The sequence below is a fragment of the Vigna unguiculata genome, chromosome 4 (assembly GCF_004118075.2).
Source record: "Vigna unguiculata cultivar IT97K-499-35 chromosome 4, ASM411807v1, whole genome shotgun sequence".
Lineage (NCBI taxonomy): Eukaryota > Viridiplantae > Streptophyta > Magnoliopsida > Fabales > Fabaceae > Vigna > Vigna unguiculata.
In genome coordinates, this window is record NC_040282.1 from 3686707 (window position 1) to 3704147 (window position 17441).

General features: G+C 35.6%; 4 protein-coding genes across 6 annotated transcripts; 2 read left to right on the forward strand and 2 right to left on the reverse strand.

Annotated features, from left to right (window-relative positions):
• Positions 1-5766: 5766 nt before the first annotated feature.
• Positions 5767-6710, reverse strand: LOC114182466 (inactive protein RESTRICTED TEV MOVEMENT 2-like). The gene is made up of 2 exons (XM_028069341.1): positions 6528-6710; positions 5767-6325 (listed from the first exon to the last, which is right to left on the reverse strand). The coding sequence occupies exons 1-2, from the start codon at positions 6637-6639 to the stop codon at positions 5979-5981; spliced, it is 459 nt and encodes a 152-aa protein (XP_027925142.1). The 5' UTR covers positions 6640-6710; the 3' UTR covers positions 5767-5978.
• Positions 6711-7892: 1182 nt separating this feature from the next.
• LOC114181900 (TMV resistance protein N-like) lies at positions 7893-10696 on the forward strand. Its single transcript, XM_028068553.1, has 4 exons — positions 7893-8481; positions 8614-9727; positions 9850-10068; positions 10171-10696. The coding sequence occupies exons 1-4, from the start codon at positions 8027-8029 to the stop codon at positions 10534-10536; spliced, it is 2154 nt and encodes a 717-aa protein (XP_027924354.1). The 5' UTR covers positions 7893-8026; the 3' UTR covers positions 10537-10696.
• On the forward strand, positions 10664-13251 carry LOC114181902 (TMV resistance protein N-like; the record flags this gene model as incomplete). Its single annotated transcript, XM_028068557.1, has 4 exons — positions 10664-11202; positions 11357-12467; positions 12599-12889; positions 12985-13251. Coding segments are annotated over 4 exons (1989 nt in total), but the record flags the coding sequence as incomplete, so codon positions are not given.
• A 384-nt stretch (positions 13252-13635) lies between these two features.
• On the reverse strand, positions 13636-16095 carry LOC114181901 (TMV resistance protein N-like). Of its 3 annotated transcripts, none has more exons than XM_028068556.1 (3): positions 15514-16095; positions 14227-15343; positions 13636-13883 (listed from the first exon to the last, which is right to left on the reverse strand). In XM_028068556.1, exons 1-3 carry the CDS (start codon positions 15993-15995, stop codon positions 13872-13874), a joined length of 1611 nt encoding a protein of 536 aa, XP_027924357.1. In that variant the 5' UTR covers positions 15996-16095; the 3' UTR covers positions 13636-13871. The 3 variants fall into 3 exon arrangements, with proteins under 3 accessions (XP_027924357.1, XP_027924355.1, XP_027924356.1); XM_028068554.1 differs by having other exon boundaries at positions 13647-14069; positions 15514-16094; XM_028068555.1 differs by having other exon boundaries at positions 13647-14069; positions 14227-15340; positions 15514-16089.
• Positions 16096-17441: the final 1346 nt, after the last annotated feature.

A 17441-nucleotide genomic window follows, 5' to 3' on the forward strand; every position in this document is an offset into this window, starting at 1 on the left:
ACGTATTTTAATTATTTTTATTGACTTATTTGTATAAGAATTTATTTACTTATATCAAGTTAGTTTCACTGTTATTAATTAGGCTTAAATGGTCTTTTGGTCCTAGTTTAGGACCACTTTTTTCAGTTTGGTCCTACTTTTGAAAATGTTTTCAGTTTGGTCCTACTTTTCGTAATTTGTTTTCAATCAACTCTTTTTCGTTAATTCCGTCAAAATCGTTAACGGAACAATGCCAGCGTGGTGATGTTGTGTGACGTGGATACTGTTCAGTGAGTTGGACGTTTTTACTGTGCTGATTAAGGTTAATGTGTCATTAAATTGGGTTTAGGTTTAGGGATTTCGTCATTGCGCTTTGAAATTGTGGATTTGGGGGTCCAATTAGGGATTTCGTTGTCGCTATTTGAAATTGTGGATTTGGGGCTCGTCTTTGTTCAATTGTGGATTAGTCAGGCATTCTGGGTGGCATCCAAATTTCGTCGCTCATCTTTGTTCAATCGGTGCGGAGGGAAAAGCCATCTCATCGTGAAGGTATGTCATGCTGTTTGTCAGAATTGATTGGGTTTAGTGTTAATGATTAGGGTTTTGTATAATCGGTGCTGCATTGTTTATTGTTTTCGCTGGTAACCCACCATTTTTAATTGCTTCTGTTGTCGCTATCTGTGGTGGGTGGGTTTCATGGTAACTTGTCGGTTTGTCGGTTTGTCGGTTATAGAAAGCGTATTTGGTCCCCCCATTTAAACATTGTTTACCATTTGCAGGTTTTTTGTGTGTTTTTTTGTGTTTCCAATGTCGGATGAGAGGTTTGAGGTTGTGGTCCACCATCGTGGTGAATTTGCTAAAAATGAGTGGTGTAAGTATGTTGGTGGAGAAACTACTCATTGGTCATGCGATCTTGACTGCTGGAGTTATTTCGAAATATTGGGGTCTCTCAAGGAAATGGGGTATCATAGCATAAAGGGATTGTGTTATTGTGTAGAGATGTTGTTGCACCCTTTGAATGATGACAGGGGTGCACTTAATATGCTTCATATCGCAAGGCATTTTGGTGAAGTGCATATGTTTGTTGTGCATGGAGTTGATGAAGCCCAGGTAGATGATAATATAGTGGAACCTGAAGGAGATGATGGGAGACCTGTAGAGAGTGGAGAAAACAGTCATGCTGTTAGTGAATTTGAGGTACTAGGAACTGAGATTGTAGTCTGGTCTGCTCCACCTGAAGATGTTACTTCTGCTCCAGTTGATGATGCTAGGAACGAAGACACTGAAATTGGATCAGATGAAGGTGAAGTGGTTGAGAATGTGGTCACATTTGAAGAAGTTGGAGTTGAGAATGTGCGACCAGGGGAAGAAGAAGTTGAAGGTGAGAATGTGGGTACTGGTGAAGCAGAAGTTGGAGTTCAGAATGTGGGTACACTTGAAGAAGAAGTTGGAGTTGAGAATGTGCGACCAGGTGAAGAAGAAGTGCCAGTTCAGAATGTGGGTACTGGTGAAGCAGAAGTTGGAGTTGATAATGAAAGGGATTGTGATGATGAAAGGGTTGAGGTTGATAGTTGGATTGATTCTGATGCAGACTGTATAGGAGATAGTGATGGAGACGAATGGGGTTGTGGTAATGGAGGTACTGAAGGCGTAGTTGATGTAGAAATAAATGTTGATTATGGTCAAGGTTTGGGGTCAGGCGAAGTTGGTCGTAGTTCACACAACCATGATAGTGAAGACAGTGCAAGTGAATCAGAAAATGATGGTAGGAGTAGAGATAGAGGACTGTCTGATAATAGTTGGGAGTCAGAAGAGTTATGTAGCATTGAAGGCAGTGGTAGTGAGACAGAACATGATGGGATGAGTGGTTATTTTGGTACATTTAAGAAACCAAAGTCCATGGCTGATTACAAATGAGAGTTGGGGACAACCTTTGTGGACAAGGAACAGTTCGTTGATGGTGTACGAACGTATGCTGTTCATGCTGGTAGGAACTTGAAGTTTGAAAAAAATGACAAGGAAAGAGTGCAGGTGGGATGTTTAGGGGCTCAAGGGAAGTGCAACTGGTCCCTTTATTGTGGATTTTTGGTTTCCTGTCAAACATGGCAGCTTAGGAAGGTTCAAAACCGTCATAAGTGCAGCAGAGAATTTAGTATAAATCTGATGAATTCAAAATAGTTGAGTAAAACCTTAGACAACACATTAATAGAAAATCCTAATTTGAAGCTGGTTGATATACGTAATAAAGCTGCAAGGAAATGGAATACAAAGGTCTCAGTTTCAATGGCTCATAGGGCAAAGCAACTAGCAGCGAAGGTGGTTGAAGGATCTTTTAAAGATCAGTATAGAAGGATATATGATTATGCTCATGAGATAATCAGATCAAATCCCGGATCTACAGTTAAAATTAAAGTGGAAGATTTTAATGATGAGAAGATTTTCATGCGAATTTACACATGTCTAAAGGCATGCAAGGATAGCTTTGTCAGCTGTCGACCCATCATAGGCCTTGATGGTTGTTTTTTGAAAGGACAATATGGGGGTGAGCTACTCACTGCTGTTGGTCGTGACGCAAATGACCAGATGCTTCCTATAGCCTACGCAGTAGTTGAAGTTGAAAACAAAGACACATGGACCTGGTTCCTGGAGTTGTTGATTGAGGACCTGGGAGGTGCTGATGTATGTAGGTTCTGCACATTTATGTCCGACCAACAAAAGGTGATATGTTTCCATATTTTTTTGTGTTCATTGTTCTTTTATTTTTGTAATATGAAAACTAACTGACTAGTATATACACAGGGTTTGCTTCCTACCATACAAGACCTACTGCCTGGCGCTGAGCAAAGGTTTTGTATGCGGCATTTGTACAACAATTTTAGAAAGAAGTTTGGAAGCAAGCAACTAAAAAGCTTGATGTGGAAGGCTGCAACCTGCACGCACCCAAGAGCATGGGAAAGAGAAATGCATAACATTAAAGAAGTGAACGAGGAAGCCTTCAAATATCTAATAGCAATACCACCAAGGTTAGTTAGCAATATCACTGATTCTCCACATTAACAATGGATTAACAAATTTGTATTGGCAGATATTGGTCCAGGTCTAGGTTTACCATGCAAGCCAAATGTGACACGTTGGTAAACAACATGAGTGAAGCCTTCAACAGCGTAATTGTGGATGCAAGGTCCAAGCCAATCATCTCAATGCTGGAAGACATCCGTTTGTATATTATGAGAAGGTGGTCCAAGAATAGATCCAAGGTGCAGAAGTACGAGGGAGATATATGCCCTAAAATACGCGCCAGATTGTCCAAAGAATCTGAACAAACTAAGTATTGGATACCAAGGTACTTTCGAATTTGGTCCTACTTTAGGTTTAAAATTTTTCAATTTGGTCCTAGTTTAAGGTTAAGTTCTTTTCAATATGGTCCTACTTTAGTTTTATAAATTTTCAATTTGGTCCTAGTTTAAGGTTAAGTTCTTTTCAATATTGTCCTACTTTAGGTTTAAAATTTTTCACTTTGCTGCCATGCAATTGCTGCACTGAACTTCCTCAACTTGAAGGCAGAAGATTACATTCCACATTGGTTCAGACGTACAACATATGAAGAGATATACAACTCCATAGTTCTTCCTGCCAATGGCCAACTTTTCTGGGAAACAACTGCCTTCCCTGATGTTCTACCACCACTTAAAAGAAGGCTGCCAGGGATACCAAAGAAGAAGAGAAGGCTGGAAGCTTGGGAACTTACAAAAGATAACACTCAAATGAGGCACAAGAGGAACAATTGTCCAACACTTCCTGTCCATGGCTGTGCAGAACGTCCCACTGAAGCTGCAGCAACACAACCAAATCAACCCACACAATCATTACAATAAGAACACCTATCACAGCTAATGACAGTTGCATCCGTTTTCTCCAAACAGTCAATGCATTTTCAATATAAACAATCTTCTGCCTTTGCCTAGCGATAATGGCATCTCGCTCATCAGCACCCTCTTCGTAACACCACTTGAAAAAGTTGCATCCCAACACATCTTCACCACATCTCTGCAACACAAAAAAACCGTGAAGATGAAAGTGAAGGACTGAAAGTGATAGAAACACCCAAACCCGAACAGTGGAAAACAAACCTTAAAGTTCGCACAGCCCCAAAATTGTTTACCCAAATTCTTTGTAGTTCTAGCTGTGCGCACCACTGCAATGTCTCCGCAATCGCAAATTGGGGGTGACCCTGATACCCTAGAACCACCATGGCAGGAATTGCAACTCCGATGAACCCAGCTGTTGCAAGAAGACGAAGATGCCCCACGAGACATTGGTTTTCAGCTGAAATGGAACCCTAAACTACAATGAACACATAAACCCTAAAATTCAATTTAAAATCTGGGCAATGACAGTGCAAACGTCCAACTCACTGAACAGTATCCACGTCACACAACATTACCACGCTGGCATTGTTCCGTTAACGATTTTGACGGAGTTAACGAAAAGGAGTTGATTGAAAACAAATTACGAAAAGTAGGACCAAACTGAAAACATTTTCAAAGGTAGGACCAAAGTGAAAAAAGTGGTCCTAAACTAGGACCAAAAGACCATTTAAGCCTATTAATTACAACTATCGATTTGATACTAATGGACTTAGGTAAAAAAACCAAGAGAACCCAAAAGTCTCTTGTAAAAATCTTCCACATAATCAAAATATCTACATAAAAAAAATGTTAATTCTAAATAGTATTTATATAGATTTCAATTTAATTTTTACATAACATTTCTCAACAATATTTTGCATAATTTGTCTTAATAAAAATAATCAGAATATAACTATTCAATCTAACAAAAAAAAGTTTAATGTAGAAAGTAACTTCGAACTTAAACCATAAATCCTAAACTTCAACTACTATTTAATGGGTGTCAAAATTTTGATCCACAATAAATATAATTTATATTCCGAAGTAATTGGCAAGGAATTATTCCTAATGTTGTGACCTAAAATATGATGACAAATGTTTGTGTTTTAGGTACAAGACCTAACACCTAACTATAAACACTCAATGTCTTTATCTTTTTCTCCTAGTTTGAGGTTAAGTCAGTTCAAATTCGGTCAAATAAATGTAATTAATGCTGTAATAAATGCGAAATAAAAGTTTTCATTAATTTACCTCCTATTTATAATTTTTGACATGAGCATCTGATTAAGGTTTTTTAAATCATGGTCCCATTGCTTTTTAAACTTGATTCCTGACCTGTATTACTTTAATTTACAAGTTTAGTTTTGATGCATCCGCCCGACCGAAGGTCGTGCGTGCTGTCGACGCTCTCATAATTATGGCGACAAAATTTCACTAGAATGAGCGGCGGTGGCCGTTCGGGTCGTGAGCTCCCTTAAATCATTCGGAAGAAATTGTTACATCAACGATCCAAAGAATTGTCCGCCTGTAACGGGCAGCCTTCGACCGCTTATCCTTAAACAGCTTGATCGATGGTCTGACTAGGGATGTCGATAGGCCACATAGTTTGTACCTATAATACATTGATTGATGCATTATGCAAGAAAGGAAAACTGAAAGAAGCCAAGAATGGGCTGCTTGTGATGGTGAAAACTGATATCAAACCTGATATTATTACCTTTAATACTTTAATGAATGGCTATTACTTAGCTAATGAGGTGAAGAACGCTAAATATGCATTCTATGCTATGACCCAAATGGGAGTAATTCTTGATGTTTACAGCTACTCTATTAGTATTAACGGACTATGTAAGAATCACCACCAACACATGAGTGTATTGTGTGATCCAAAGCACACTTTATTATTATTATTATTCTTCTTCTTCGAAGGTATGTATATGATACAAGAAAACATAAAAATATGAACACCTTACTCACTTTTTCTCATTGCCACAGAAAACCATTCTGAAAGCAAACATTCCTCTGCTATGCATTATCAGCATAGAATACATATCCTGATTTTTTAACACCCCACATTTCAATTTTGACGTTCTAGCTAATTAACTGAACATTTTCATCATTATATACTCTTCTAGCTATGTAAGTCCCAAGTGCCACCACAAACACTACTCCAATTGCCACTTTAATAGCATTTGTTCTGTTTCTTGTTTCTGCACCATAAATGAAAAGCTCCTTTACTGCTTCTTTAGGCATGGCAATGAAGAGAAGGCCATGAGAAAACTTTGCACGAATTGCATTCGTATCACTCCCTATTGAGATCTTAATTTCTTTGTGGAAACGGCACCATTTGTTATTGCTTGCATTCACAGGCTTTTCTCCATAAATTTTTACTGTTCCCCAGTTATCGGTTTCAACCTTAAGTTGCTCCTTTTTGAACCCTGTAAAAATGTAACACCTTAAGTTTATAATATTAGAATAAACTTATATCATACTTTCCCACTTTTTATTGATTATAGATGTGAATGTTTTGGAAAAACTATTAAGTGATTCATAAATTGTCAAAAATGGAAAAAGGGACACCATAAGTTGTATTAAAAATGAGAACACAAGCACAAACTAAAAAGGAAATTTAACAGGTACCCTTCAAATGAATCTCAAGAATGGCTTGTCCTTCCTGTGTAAGCCATTTGCAATAAGGTTCAAAATCTTCATAGGAGCGATTAGTGGCAGCTTCAGCAGCATTGATTTCCATTGCAGTGTTGTGGCTTCCTTTTTGGTTGAGATTTTTCTATTGCTAGAAGAAGTTCTGGAAATGGATTGAATGAATAAAAGAATTGTGATTCAGTTTCCTTTTATATCAAAGTTTCATTTAGCTTTGGGTTGAGAATAATTCCTTTTTGGTTTGAGTAGGAATTCTATTGGATGTTGTTTGCTTCATTCCTGGTGTTGCATGGTGAGAATCAGGTGTGAAACTGTAAATGAAGGAAACCAGTGTTTTATTTTCATACCCCATCTTATTATTCTTTTTCTTTTCTTCTCATACTTTTTATCCTTTTACTACAACTCAAGAACTTTCGTTTTACAAATTTTTTGTTCCAAAAGTCTTATTATAACTAGCACTAGAATAACAAAAAATTATTAAATACTAACGTGATTGACAAACAAAAGATAATGTTTGCAGCAGCAGAAATGTTAAACATTGTTCTCTCTTCTTCTTCTTCATCTTCATCTTGAATTCTTAGTTATTCTTGAATTTTTCTTTGTTTTTTCCCTCTTAAATGCTTTAAGTCTTTTTTCTTCTTCGTATCTTTCTTCCTTTTTAGTCCCTTTCTTCTTTTTGAATTCTTAATTCTTTCTTTTTCCCGAGTTATTTCTTCTTCAATACATTAGTTCTTATTATTGAATCTTTTTTCTTCTTGAATTCTCCCATTCTTTTAACTTTTCTTTAATTTCCTTTTCTTAAAATTGAAAAAAGAATTAATCCACCATGCTTTTTTCTTTTTCTCCCATTCATGATCAAGTGTATCAGTTTGTAAATGAAACAAAATCCACCATGCTTCTTTTGCTACTACATCTAGCCACCTCCACTTTCCCTTAAACATTAACGAAATTGAATCCAAACCACCCTGAACATTTGAACATCTTGTTGGGTTTTTCAAGGAAGATTTAATACAAAGATTTGACACCAATAAGTTAAGTTATGAGTCAAATTATATAAGAACTATGACATCACCTCTGAACCAGAAACATTCAAATAATGAGTTTAGAAGTTTTCTTCTTCCATATATATCGTTTAACTTTCTCATTTTTATTTATCATGGTGCTCAAACTCATACTTGGATTTCTAACACTTCCTAAAACAATCCAATAATGAAAGTGATAAACCACCACAAACAAACAATTGAAACTGACAGTGAGAGAGACAAAATGCCACCTTATAATCATACTATGAAAAGTTCAAGGTAGTCTAATTAAGATAATTTATTTATACGTTGTAATATATGTTAGCGTAAAGTCAACTGAAAACTTGATGTTATCCGCTTAATCTTTGAGTTTATCTAGTTCACGTTTATTCAACTTTGATTCTCCTTTCCAACACACCAACCAATCGATCCATAATCATACTAACCCCTACTCTAATGGCTGCATCATCCACCTATGATGTGTTTCTCAGCTTCAGAGGAGGAGACACACGCTATGGTTTTGCTGGCAATCTCTACAAAGCTCTCCGTGACAGGGGAATTCACACTTTCATGGATGATGAGATGATTCTGAAGGGAGAGGTACCAATAACAGCGCTTCTGAATGCAATTGAAGAGTCTAGGATTGCCATCGTTGTGCTCTCTCAAAACTATGCTTCTTCCTGTTTCTGCTTGGATGAACTTGCAGTCATCCTTAACTGCAAGAATAAAGGGCTACATGTTATACCGGTATTCTATAAGGTGGATCCTTCAGATGTGAGACACCAGAAAGGGAGTTATGGAGAAGCATTGACTAAGCATCAGAGAAGGTTCAAAGATATGGAGAAGGTGCAGAAATGGAAGATGGCTCTGCGTCAAGTAGCTAACTTGTCTGGCTATCATTTCGAAGACGGGTATACCACCTTACCAATCTTTATACATGAACTTTCATTGTATTGCATAAGTTTGAGAGAATAAATATTTGATAACCATGACAACATATGGATACAAGGCTTTTAGTTTCAACGTTGTTTTGTTTGAAACAGAGTTGGATATGAATACAAATTTATTAAGAGAATTGCTGAGGATGTCTATCACAAGATTATTCGTGATTCTTTTACACATGTTTCGGATTACCCAATTGGACTAGACTCACAAGTGCTAGAAGTAAGGAAACTTTTGGATTTTGGAACTGAGGATGGTGTTCACATGATAGGAATCCACGGGATGGGTGGGATAGGAAAATCAACACTTGCTCGTGCTGTCTACAATGATTTAATTGGTGAGAATTTTGATGGATTGTGTTTTCTTGAAAACGTGAGAGAAAACACAAACAAACATGGGTTAAAACACCTGCAAAGCATCCTTCTATCACAGATATTAGGAGATAAGGACATCTACTTTACAAGTATGCAACAAGGAATTTCTACGATAAAGTGTAGGCTGAAGATGAAGAAGGTTCTCTTGATTCTGGATGATGTTGACAATCCCGAGCAATTAGAAGCAGTTGCTGGAGGATGTGACTGGTTTGGTCCTGGCAGCAGAATCATCATCACAAGTCGGAACAAACAATTGTTGGAAAACCATAGAGTTACTATGACATATGAGGTGAAGGGATTGAATAATAATGATGCTCTTCAGCTGCTTAAATGGAAAGCTTTCAGGAATGAAAAGGTTGATCCAGAGTATGAGTTAGTCTTGAATAGTCTTTTAACTTATGCTTCTGGCCTTCCACTGGCTTTAGAAGTAATAGGAGGCAGCTTGGTCGGAAAAAGTATAGAAGGATGGAAGACCACCGTCAAACAATATGAAATGATTCCCAAAATGGAAATCCTAAGTATACTTAAAGTAAACTTTGATGCTTTGGAGGAAGAAGAGAAGAGTGTTTTTCTTGATATTTCTCGTTTCTTAAATGTATATGCGCCGACAGAGGTTGAAGATATACTTAATGCTTGTTATGGTCGTAGCATGAAACATCACATTGGCATGCTGGTTGAAAAATCTCTGTTGAAGTATGATTATTTTGATAATAGACTTACAATGCATGACTTGGTAAGGGACATGTGTATAAGGATTGCCTGGGAGGAATTACGGAAAGAGCCGGGGAAGAACAGTGGATTATGGTTACATAAAGATGTGATTCATGTTTCGAATAACACTGTGAGTGAGACTCATGAATGATTGGTTTCTTATCTTAATCTTTTTTCACTATCTATCACACTCTCACCTCATGCTTGTATTATACTTTTATCGTGGTTGATTCGAGCCTTTTGCATTGACAGAGAATATGTGAAAGTGAATTCAACTATCTTGATTTCTCCAAATCTGTCAAAAAAAGAATAAAAGGATGGAATGCAAGCAGCTTCAAGAGGATGAAAACCCTCCAAAAATTTCATAAAAAATTTCAGTTTTTCAATCATTTTCTTCGAAGTTCGAGAACATTGATATGGTTCAGATTTTCTTCAAATTGTTTACCATCTGCGTTGGATAACTTATTGAAGGCAAGTTTAAATAGTATATTCTCATCATCTTGAAAATTACGTAATTAACTTTAAATTTATTCATTAGGTTCTTATTTATTTTTTCCTTTATTTTCTTTGCAGAAGTTCGAGAATATAACCGTCATGAGTTTTGACGACTGCAAAATTTTGACGCACATTCCTGATGTATCTGATCTCCCAAATTTGAAGGAACTTTCATTTAAAGAGTGTGAGAATTTAATTACAGTTCACGACTCAGTTGGTTTTCTGACTAAACTTAAAATATTGAGGGTTGTTGGTTGCAGCAAGCTTATTAGTTTTCCACCTCTAAACTTAAACTCTCTTGAAATACTAGAACTTTCAAATTGTTCCAGTCTTGAGAACTTTCAGAGATTTACCACAGGTTTCAAAGTTTTTTTTTTCTTTGTATTTTGTTTCCGTTTCTATCATTACAAGCTACATGATCTGACACAACCTGAATATGACTAGAGTTACGGAGATTAAAGAAAGAGATTTTAAACAAACTAGTTTGTTGATTTGACTTTATTTGAAACTCATATCAGTCTTCTAGATCTTTTGCGGTTACTTTTAGATTAGAAATTGAATCATGTTGTAACTTTTGCTTCTTGCATTCCATTGTGTTGAAGAAGAATGGGAATCTGCTTTAAATCATGATTCTGTTGGACTGGAGTCAAGTTCAGATGCATTCAGCTACGATGTGTTCCTCAGCTTCAGAGGCTTAGACACACGCTATGGTTTTACGGGCTATCTCTACAAAGCTCTTCATGACAGTGGAATCCACACTTTCATTGATGATGAAAACCTTCAGAGAGGAGAGGAAGTTACACCAACAACTGTGAAAGCAATTAAAGAGTCCAGGATTGCTATCACTGTGCTTTCTGTAAACTATGCTTCTTCCACCTGTTGCTTTGATGAACTTGCAACCATTCTTGACTGCCTTAAGAGAAAAAGACTTCTGGTTTTACCAGTCTTTTATTATGTGGATCCTACACTGGTGCAATTGCAGAAAGGCAGTTTTGGAGAAGCCTTGACTAAACATGAGAAGAGGCTCAAGCATGACATGGAAAAGTTGTTGAAATGGAAGATGCTTCTTCATCAAGTAGCTAAGTTGTTTTTCTTTCACATCGACCATCGGTACCCACCCTGCCAGTATTCTATTTTCAAATGAGATTAAGTTTCACTTGGATTTATGATTTGGTGTTAAAATTAGAAGAGAAAATAAATTTTTGTCAACCTTGACATCATGCAAGGCTTTAACTTTAAACTAACTAGAATTTTTTCGAAACAGGAATGCATATGAATATGAGTTTATTGGGAAGATTGTGGAGTGGGTCTCCAAGAAGATTAATCCTGGTCATTACCCAGTTGGAATAGAGTCAAAAGTGCAAGATGTAATGAAACTTTTGGATGTTGGATGTGATGGTGGTGTCCACATGATAGGGATTCATGGAATTGGCGGGGTTGGGAAATCAACTCTTGCCAAAGAAGTTTATAATGATTTGATTTCGTACAAGTTTGATGCTTCATGTTTTATTGAAAACGTGAGAGAAAAATCAAACAAGCATGGGTTACAATACCTTCAAAGCATCATTCTTCTGAATTTACTTGGAGAGAAGGACATGAAGTTAACAAGTGTGCAACAAGGAATTTCAGTGATACAACGTAGGCTTCAGAAAAAGAAGGTTCTCTTGATTCTAGATGATGTTGACAAGGAGGAGCAATTGCAGGCAGTTGTTGGAAGAGCTGATTGGTTTGGTCCTGGCAGCAGAGTCATAATCACAACACGAGATGAACAGCTGTTAGCCTCCCATAATGTTCAAACAACTTATGAGGTGAAGGGATTAAATAACAATGATGCTCTTCAATTGCTTAAATGGAAAGCTTTTAAAAAGCATTACTTTGATCCAAGTTATGAGGATCTCCTGAATCATGTAGTAACTTTTGCTGCTGGCATTCCATTAGCATTGGAAGTAATAGGTTCCAACTTGTATGGAAAAAGTGTAGAAGAATGGAAACCAGTCATCCATAAATTAAAAAAATGTCCTAATAATCCGGTTGAAACAATACTTAAAGCAAGCTTTGATTCTTTGGAGGAAAAAGAAAAGAGTGTTTTTCTTGACTTTGCTTGTTGCTTCAAAGGATATGAATTGGCAGAGGTCGAAGATATACTTCAAGCTCAGTATGGTCAGAACATGAAGTGTTACATTGACATATTGGTTGACAAATCTCTAGTAAAGCTTATTCATGGTACAAAACCTTGTTATGATAGAGTTACATTTCATGACTTGATTGAGGACATGGGTAAAGATATTGTCCGACAGGAATCATTGATAGAGCCAGGTGAGCGTAGCAGGTTATGGTTACTGGAAGATGTTAGAGAAGTTTTAGAAAACAACAGGGTGAGTGAAATTCATGAATGGTTTGATTTATCATAGTTGTTTTTTCTTTTGTAATATTTCTCCCTAAATATGTGTACTAAAGTCTTAGACATGCTTGTATTGTGGTTGGTTCATGTCTTTTGCATTAACAGGGAACTACCAAAACTGAAATCATATGTCTGGATTTCCCCATATTTGATCAAGAAGAAGTAGTAGAATGGGATGGAAAGGCCTTCCAGAATATGCAGAACCTCAGAACACTTATTATTAGAAATGGTAGTTTTTCGAAAGGTCCAGAATATCTACCAGATAATTTGAGAGTGCTTGAATGGTGGAGATATCCGTCAAATAGTTTACCATCTGATTTTCATCCAAAGGAACTTGCCCTATGCAAGTTACCCTGCAGTAGTATTTCGACAATTGAGTTGATAAACTTATTGAAGGCAAGTTTAATGAGTGCATTTTCCTTATCTTGTAAATTGATAATCCGCTGTAAGATTATTCATTGAATTCTTCTTTCTTTCGTTTTTCATTGCAGAAGTTGGTGAATCTAAGAGTTTTGAAATTCTCAAATGCAAATGTTTAACCAAGATACCTGACATATCTGGCTTCCAAGTGTGGAGAAACTTTCATTTGAATATTGTCCGAATTTAATTACATGGTTTTCTGTATAAGCTTAAAATATTGAGTGCTTTGGTTGCACCAAGATTAGGACTTTTCCACTCATCAAGCTGACCTCTCTTGAATCCTCCACTTTAATGCTGTTATATCTTGAGACCTCTCCATAAATATAAGAAAAATATGGAAAACATAAGGGAACTCGCAAGATTCACACACTCTATTTGTGCAACATAAACAGTGTATATTTTTATATGATAGTGTGAAGTTCGATGGAGTTAAAGTTTATAAGTGGTACGATTAATGTCAAAGGTAAATTATCTCGTATCATACTTTATCATATAAACTCATTTTACCTGAAATTATTTTGATCGGTATAAATGGAAGAAGAGAAAAAAAGTATTAGAAGCAGAGTGATCAATTGTGGCACGTGAATAATTCTTTTCTTGAACAATATATATTTGAATTCAATTTGGTGTTTCAGTATACCACTGGATTGTGAATTAGTGGTAAGAAAATACTATTATAAGTTCTATGTAGTATGTTATTATTTTTACTTTATTTTTGAACTATACTGCAAAATGAGTACAAACTTTATTGTATAAGAAGTGAGATCTTTGAATACCACTAACAATACATGGAAACATAACCTCTAGAATATCAGTAACAATAAACTTACAGTGAATTTATTAATTTGAGACATGAGTAAAATGTATTCTTCAAACTTCCCTTGAATAAGCTACCAGACTCCAATGATGTGATGGAACCATTACGTAACTCCCATATGGCAAGTTCTTTGGATGAAAATCAGAAGGATACCTGTGCACGCCATTCTAGTACCTTCAAACTTTCTGGTAGATAACTTATATGTTGGGAAAAAATACCGTTTCTAACAATAAGTATTTTAAGGCTTTTCATATTCGTGAAAGCGTTTCCATCCCATTCTACTACTTGGATGTCGGATATAGGAAAATACAGACAGATAATTTTGATTTCACTAGTTCCCTGTTAGAGCAGGAAGCCCGAATCAACCACAATACAAGTATATGTAAGACATTAATTAAAGTATTGAGACAAATTTAGAATAGTATAGTAAAAAAGACAACTGATGCAAAAAAAGAAAAGCATGACAAACCAAAGCATTCATCAGTCTCTCACTCACCGAGTTGTCTCTTAAAACTTGAATTATATCTTCCTGTAACCATAATCTCCTGCGCTTCCCTGGCTCTCTTGGTGATTGCTGACGGTCAATTCTTTTACCTATGTCCTCAATCAAGTCATGAAATGTAACTCTTTCATCATGATTAATCTTTATGAGAGACTTTTCAACTAACACCCCAATATGGTATTTCATGCAGTTATCATAAAGAGCACGAAGTTTCTCTTCAATCTCTGACAATTTATACCCTTTGAAGCAACAAACAATGTCAAGAAAAACGCTCTTCTCTTCTTCTCCCAATGAATCAAAGCTTACTTTAAGCATCTCTAGGATTTGATTACTAGGAATTCTTTTGTATTGTTTGATAGCAGATTCCCATTCTTGTACACTTTTTCCAAACAAGTTGGAGCCTATTACTTCCAAAGTCAGTGGAATACCAGAAGCATAAGTTACTACCTGATTTAATACCTCCGTGTAAGTTGGATCAACGTCTTCCATTCTAAAAGCTTTGAATTTAAGCAACTTAAGAGCATCTTCCTTATTCAATTCCTTCACCTCATGTGTTGTTTTAACCTCATGAGATGCTAGAAGTTGTTTGTCGCGAGTTGTGATGATAACTATACTGCCGGGACCAAACCAATCAGGACTTCCTGCAATTCCCTGTAATTGCTTGTGCTGGTCTACATCATCCAGAACTAAGAGAACCTTCTTTCGCTTGAGCCTATTCTTTATTATTGAAATTCCTTGTTGCTCACTTGCTAGGTTGATTTTCTTCATTCCAAGTACCTCTGAAAGAATGATGCTGTGAATGTGTTTTAGCCCGTGTTTGTTTGATTCTTCTCTTACATTTTGAAGAAAACACGAACCTTCAAATTTATCAGTGATCAAATTATAAACTGCGCGGGCAAGTGTTGATTTCCCTACACCGCCCATTCCGTGGATCCCTATCATGTGGGCACCATCATCACATCCAACATCCAAAAGCTTCCTTATTTCTGGCACCTGTGATCCTAGTCCAACTGGGTAATCAGCAACATGTAATTTTTCTTCACCATTATTAATGAAGCTGAAGACACGCTCAACAATCTTCTCAATAAGCTCGTGCTCATATTCTTTTCTGCTTCAAACAAAAAGTTTAACCAAGTCAAGTTAAAAGCCATGTGTTGTATATCTATCGATGTCTTGACACACATGTCAACATAAAAAATATTTTCTTAGAATTTAAAAGAGACCACTCTCACAAGTGAAATTTAATCAACAAAAACTGCAAAGATTGGCAAAGAGGGATACCCATCCTCGAAAGAAAAGCCAGCATGGTCAGCTACTTCATTCAGTGCCATTTTCCAATTCTCCATGCTACGGTGGCGCCTCTCCTCCAGAAGCCTTTTCTCTAGTCTGGCCAATGCTTCTGCATAATTTCCTTGCTGGTGTCTGACATGACAAGGAGGCACTTTGTAAAAGACAGGCAACACCAAGAGTCCATTCCTTTTGGAGCAGTCAAGAATGAGTGCAAGTTCATCTAAACAGAAGGAAGAAGAAGCATAGTTTGTTGAGAACACAGTGATGGCAATCCTGGACTTTTCAATTGCCTTCTTGAGTTCTGGTGTTATTTTCTTTCCACTCTGAATGCCCTCATCATCAACGAAAACGTGGATTCCACTGTCATCAAGAGCTTTGCGGAGATGGCCAGTAAAACCTTGGCGTGTGTCTAAGCCTCTGAAATTGATGAACACATCGTACATGAATGCTTGGGAAAGTGATGTTACAGCCATAGGATCAGTTTAGTCATTAAGACTCTCCAACCAAAAATTTCAATGGATATGCAATTATTTATTACATAATTATGTAACTTTGGAGTCAATGATCCAAGACACGATGGTAGTTTCCAACAAAGTACCATCACAGTTTCTTAATTTTGTGTTATTTTTATAAATCACAAACACACACACGCGCACACACATATATTTGAGTTTTTAAATCAAATTGTGTTTTATATTAGTTTGTATAAATTGACAAAAAGAAACTATTAATATTATTTTATAAATGTAAATTTTAGCTATAGTCTATTTCAATAGTACAAGAATAGTTACATAAATAAATCTTTTGGACATAATTATGTTAAAATCAGCAGTTTTAAGTTGAAATCCGGCTCTAAATTCCAACAGCAAAATTTATTCATTAATTTTTTTAATAGAAATTTCAACGTAAATATATTATTTGTCATCCAAATAAATTGATAAAATATACGAAGCATATATTCCATAATTAATATAAAATTAATTTTAGAAGAAGATTTAAAGTTGTTTACGATTTATTATTCTTGAATCTATATTAGTTCATATAAAAGAATGACTATTATAAGATTATTATATTATGAGAAATGAAAATAAGCAATAATAAATTTTATATAAAATAATACTTCATTGAAATTAAAACCATTTCACTTTCAAAAAATTGAGTTTATCCTTAGAATCTAAAAGCACCTTCACCTAAAAGTTATATATATATATATATATATATATATATATATATATATATATATACATACTTATTTCTACTGCTATAGTTTATTGCACAAAATTGGAAATTTGCAGAGGGCGCGGACGTTCCACTATGACATGAAAAAATAAACATAGGAAGCTTCTCTGAAAACTCATTAATGGCCTTCACCCCGCGTGATCACCAACCAAAAAGAAAAAGAGAGGAATATTTTATGCTTTTATTTCGAAAACTTTTATCCGCGTAAATTGACCAATGTGTATAAATAAGCCAATTTTATATTAGTAGGCAATTGCTTCTTGCATTCTTTCAAATTTCAATCTGGACCTTATTAAATATGTAAAAGCACCTTCTTAAATATGTCAAATGTTAAAAGTAACCTCGTTTCTTTACGTTAAATTATACTTTTGTTTCATTTTCGTAAAAAAAATTTAAATTGGTTCTTGTAATTTTACGTCTTAATAGGTTTTTATTTTTAAATATGTGATATAATTTGTTTTTTTCCATCATTACTGTATTAATAGTTGTATTACTAACATTAAACATGAGTCATATGTTAATTCGTATTTTTTTTTTTTAAATTTATAACATGTCAAATTAATGTTGTGTCATATAACATTTTAATCCAGTTATCATTTTCTTAATCTTAATTTAGTATTTGAATTTGTTTCCCAGACCCTGAATAGACGACATGAATTGAATGTCCTATCCAAGCTAAG

Excerpts from the sequence above, each read along its gene's own strand:
- LOC114181901 (XM_028068554.1), bottom strand. The coding sequence starts at position 15,995 with ATGGCTGTAACATCACTTTCCCAAGCATTCATGTACGATGTGTTCATC. Across the intron at positions 15,344-15,513 it reads GGCTTTTCTTTCGAGGATGG|CAGAAAAGAATATGAGCACG; the intron begins GTATCCCTCTTT and ends TTTTGTTTGAAG. Across the intron at positions 14,070-14,226 it reads AAGTTTTAAGAGACAACTCG|GGAACTAGTGAAATCAAAAT; the intron begins GTGAGTGAGAGA and ends CTGCTCTAACAG.
- LOC114181900 (XM_028068553.1), top strand. The coding sequence starts at position 8,027 with ATGGCTGCATCATCCACCTATGATGTGTTTCTCAGCTTCAGAGGAGGA. Across the intron at positions 9,728-9,849 it reads TTCATGTTTCGAATAACACT|AGAATATGTGAAAGTGAATT; the intron begins GTGAGTGAGACT and ends TTGCATTGACAG. Across the intron at positions 10,069-10,170 it reads CGTTGGATAACTTATTGAAG|AAGTTCGAGAATATAACCGT; the intron begins GCAAGTTTAAAT and ends TTTTCTTTGCAG.
- LOC114182466 (XM_028069341.1), bottom strand. The coding sequence starts at position 6,639 with ATGGAAATCAATGCTGCTGAAGCTGCCACTAATCGCTCCTATGAAGAT. Across the intron at positions 6,326-6,527 it reads TCTTGAGATTCATTTGAAGG|GGTTCAAAAAGGAGCAACTT; the intron begins GTACCTGTTAAA and ends ACATTTTTACAG.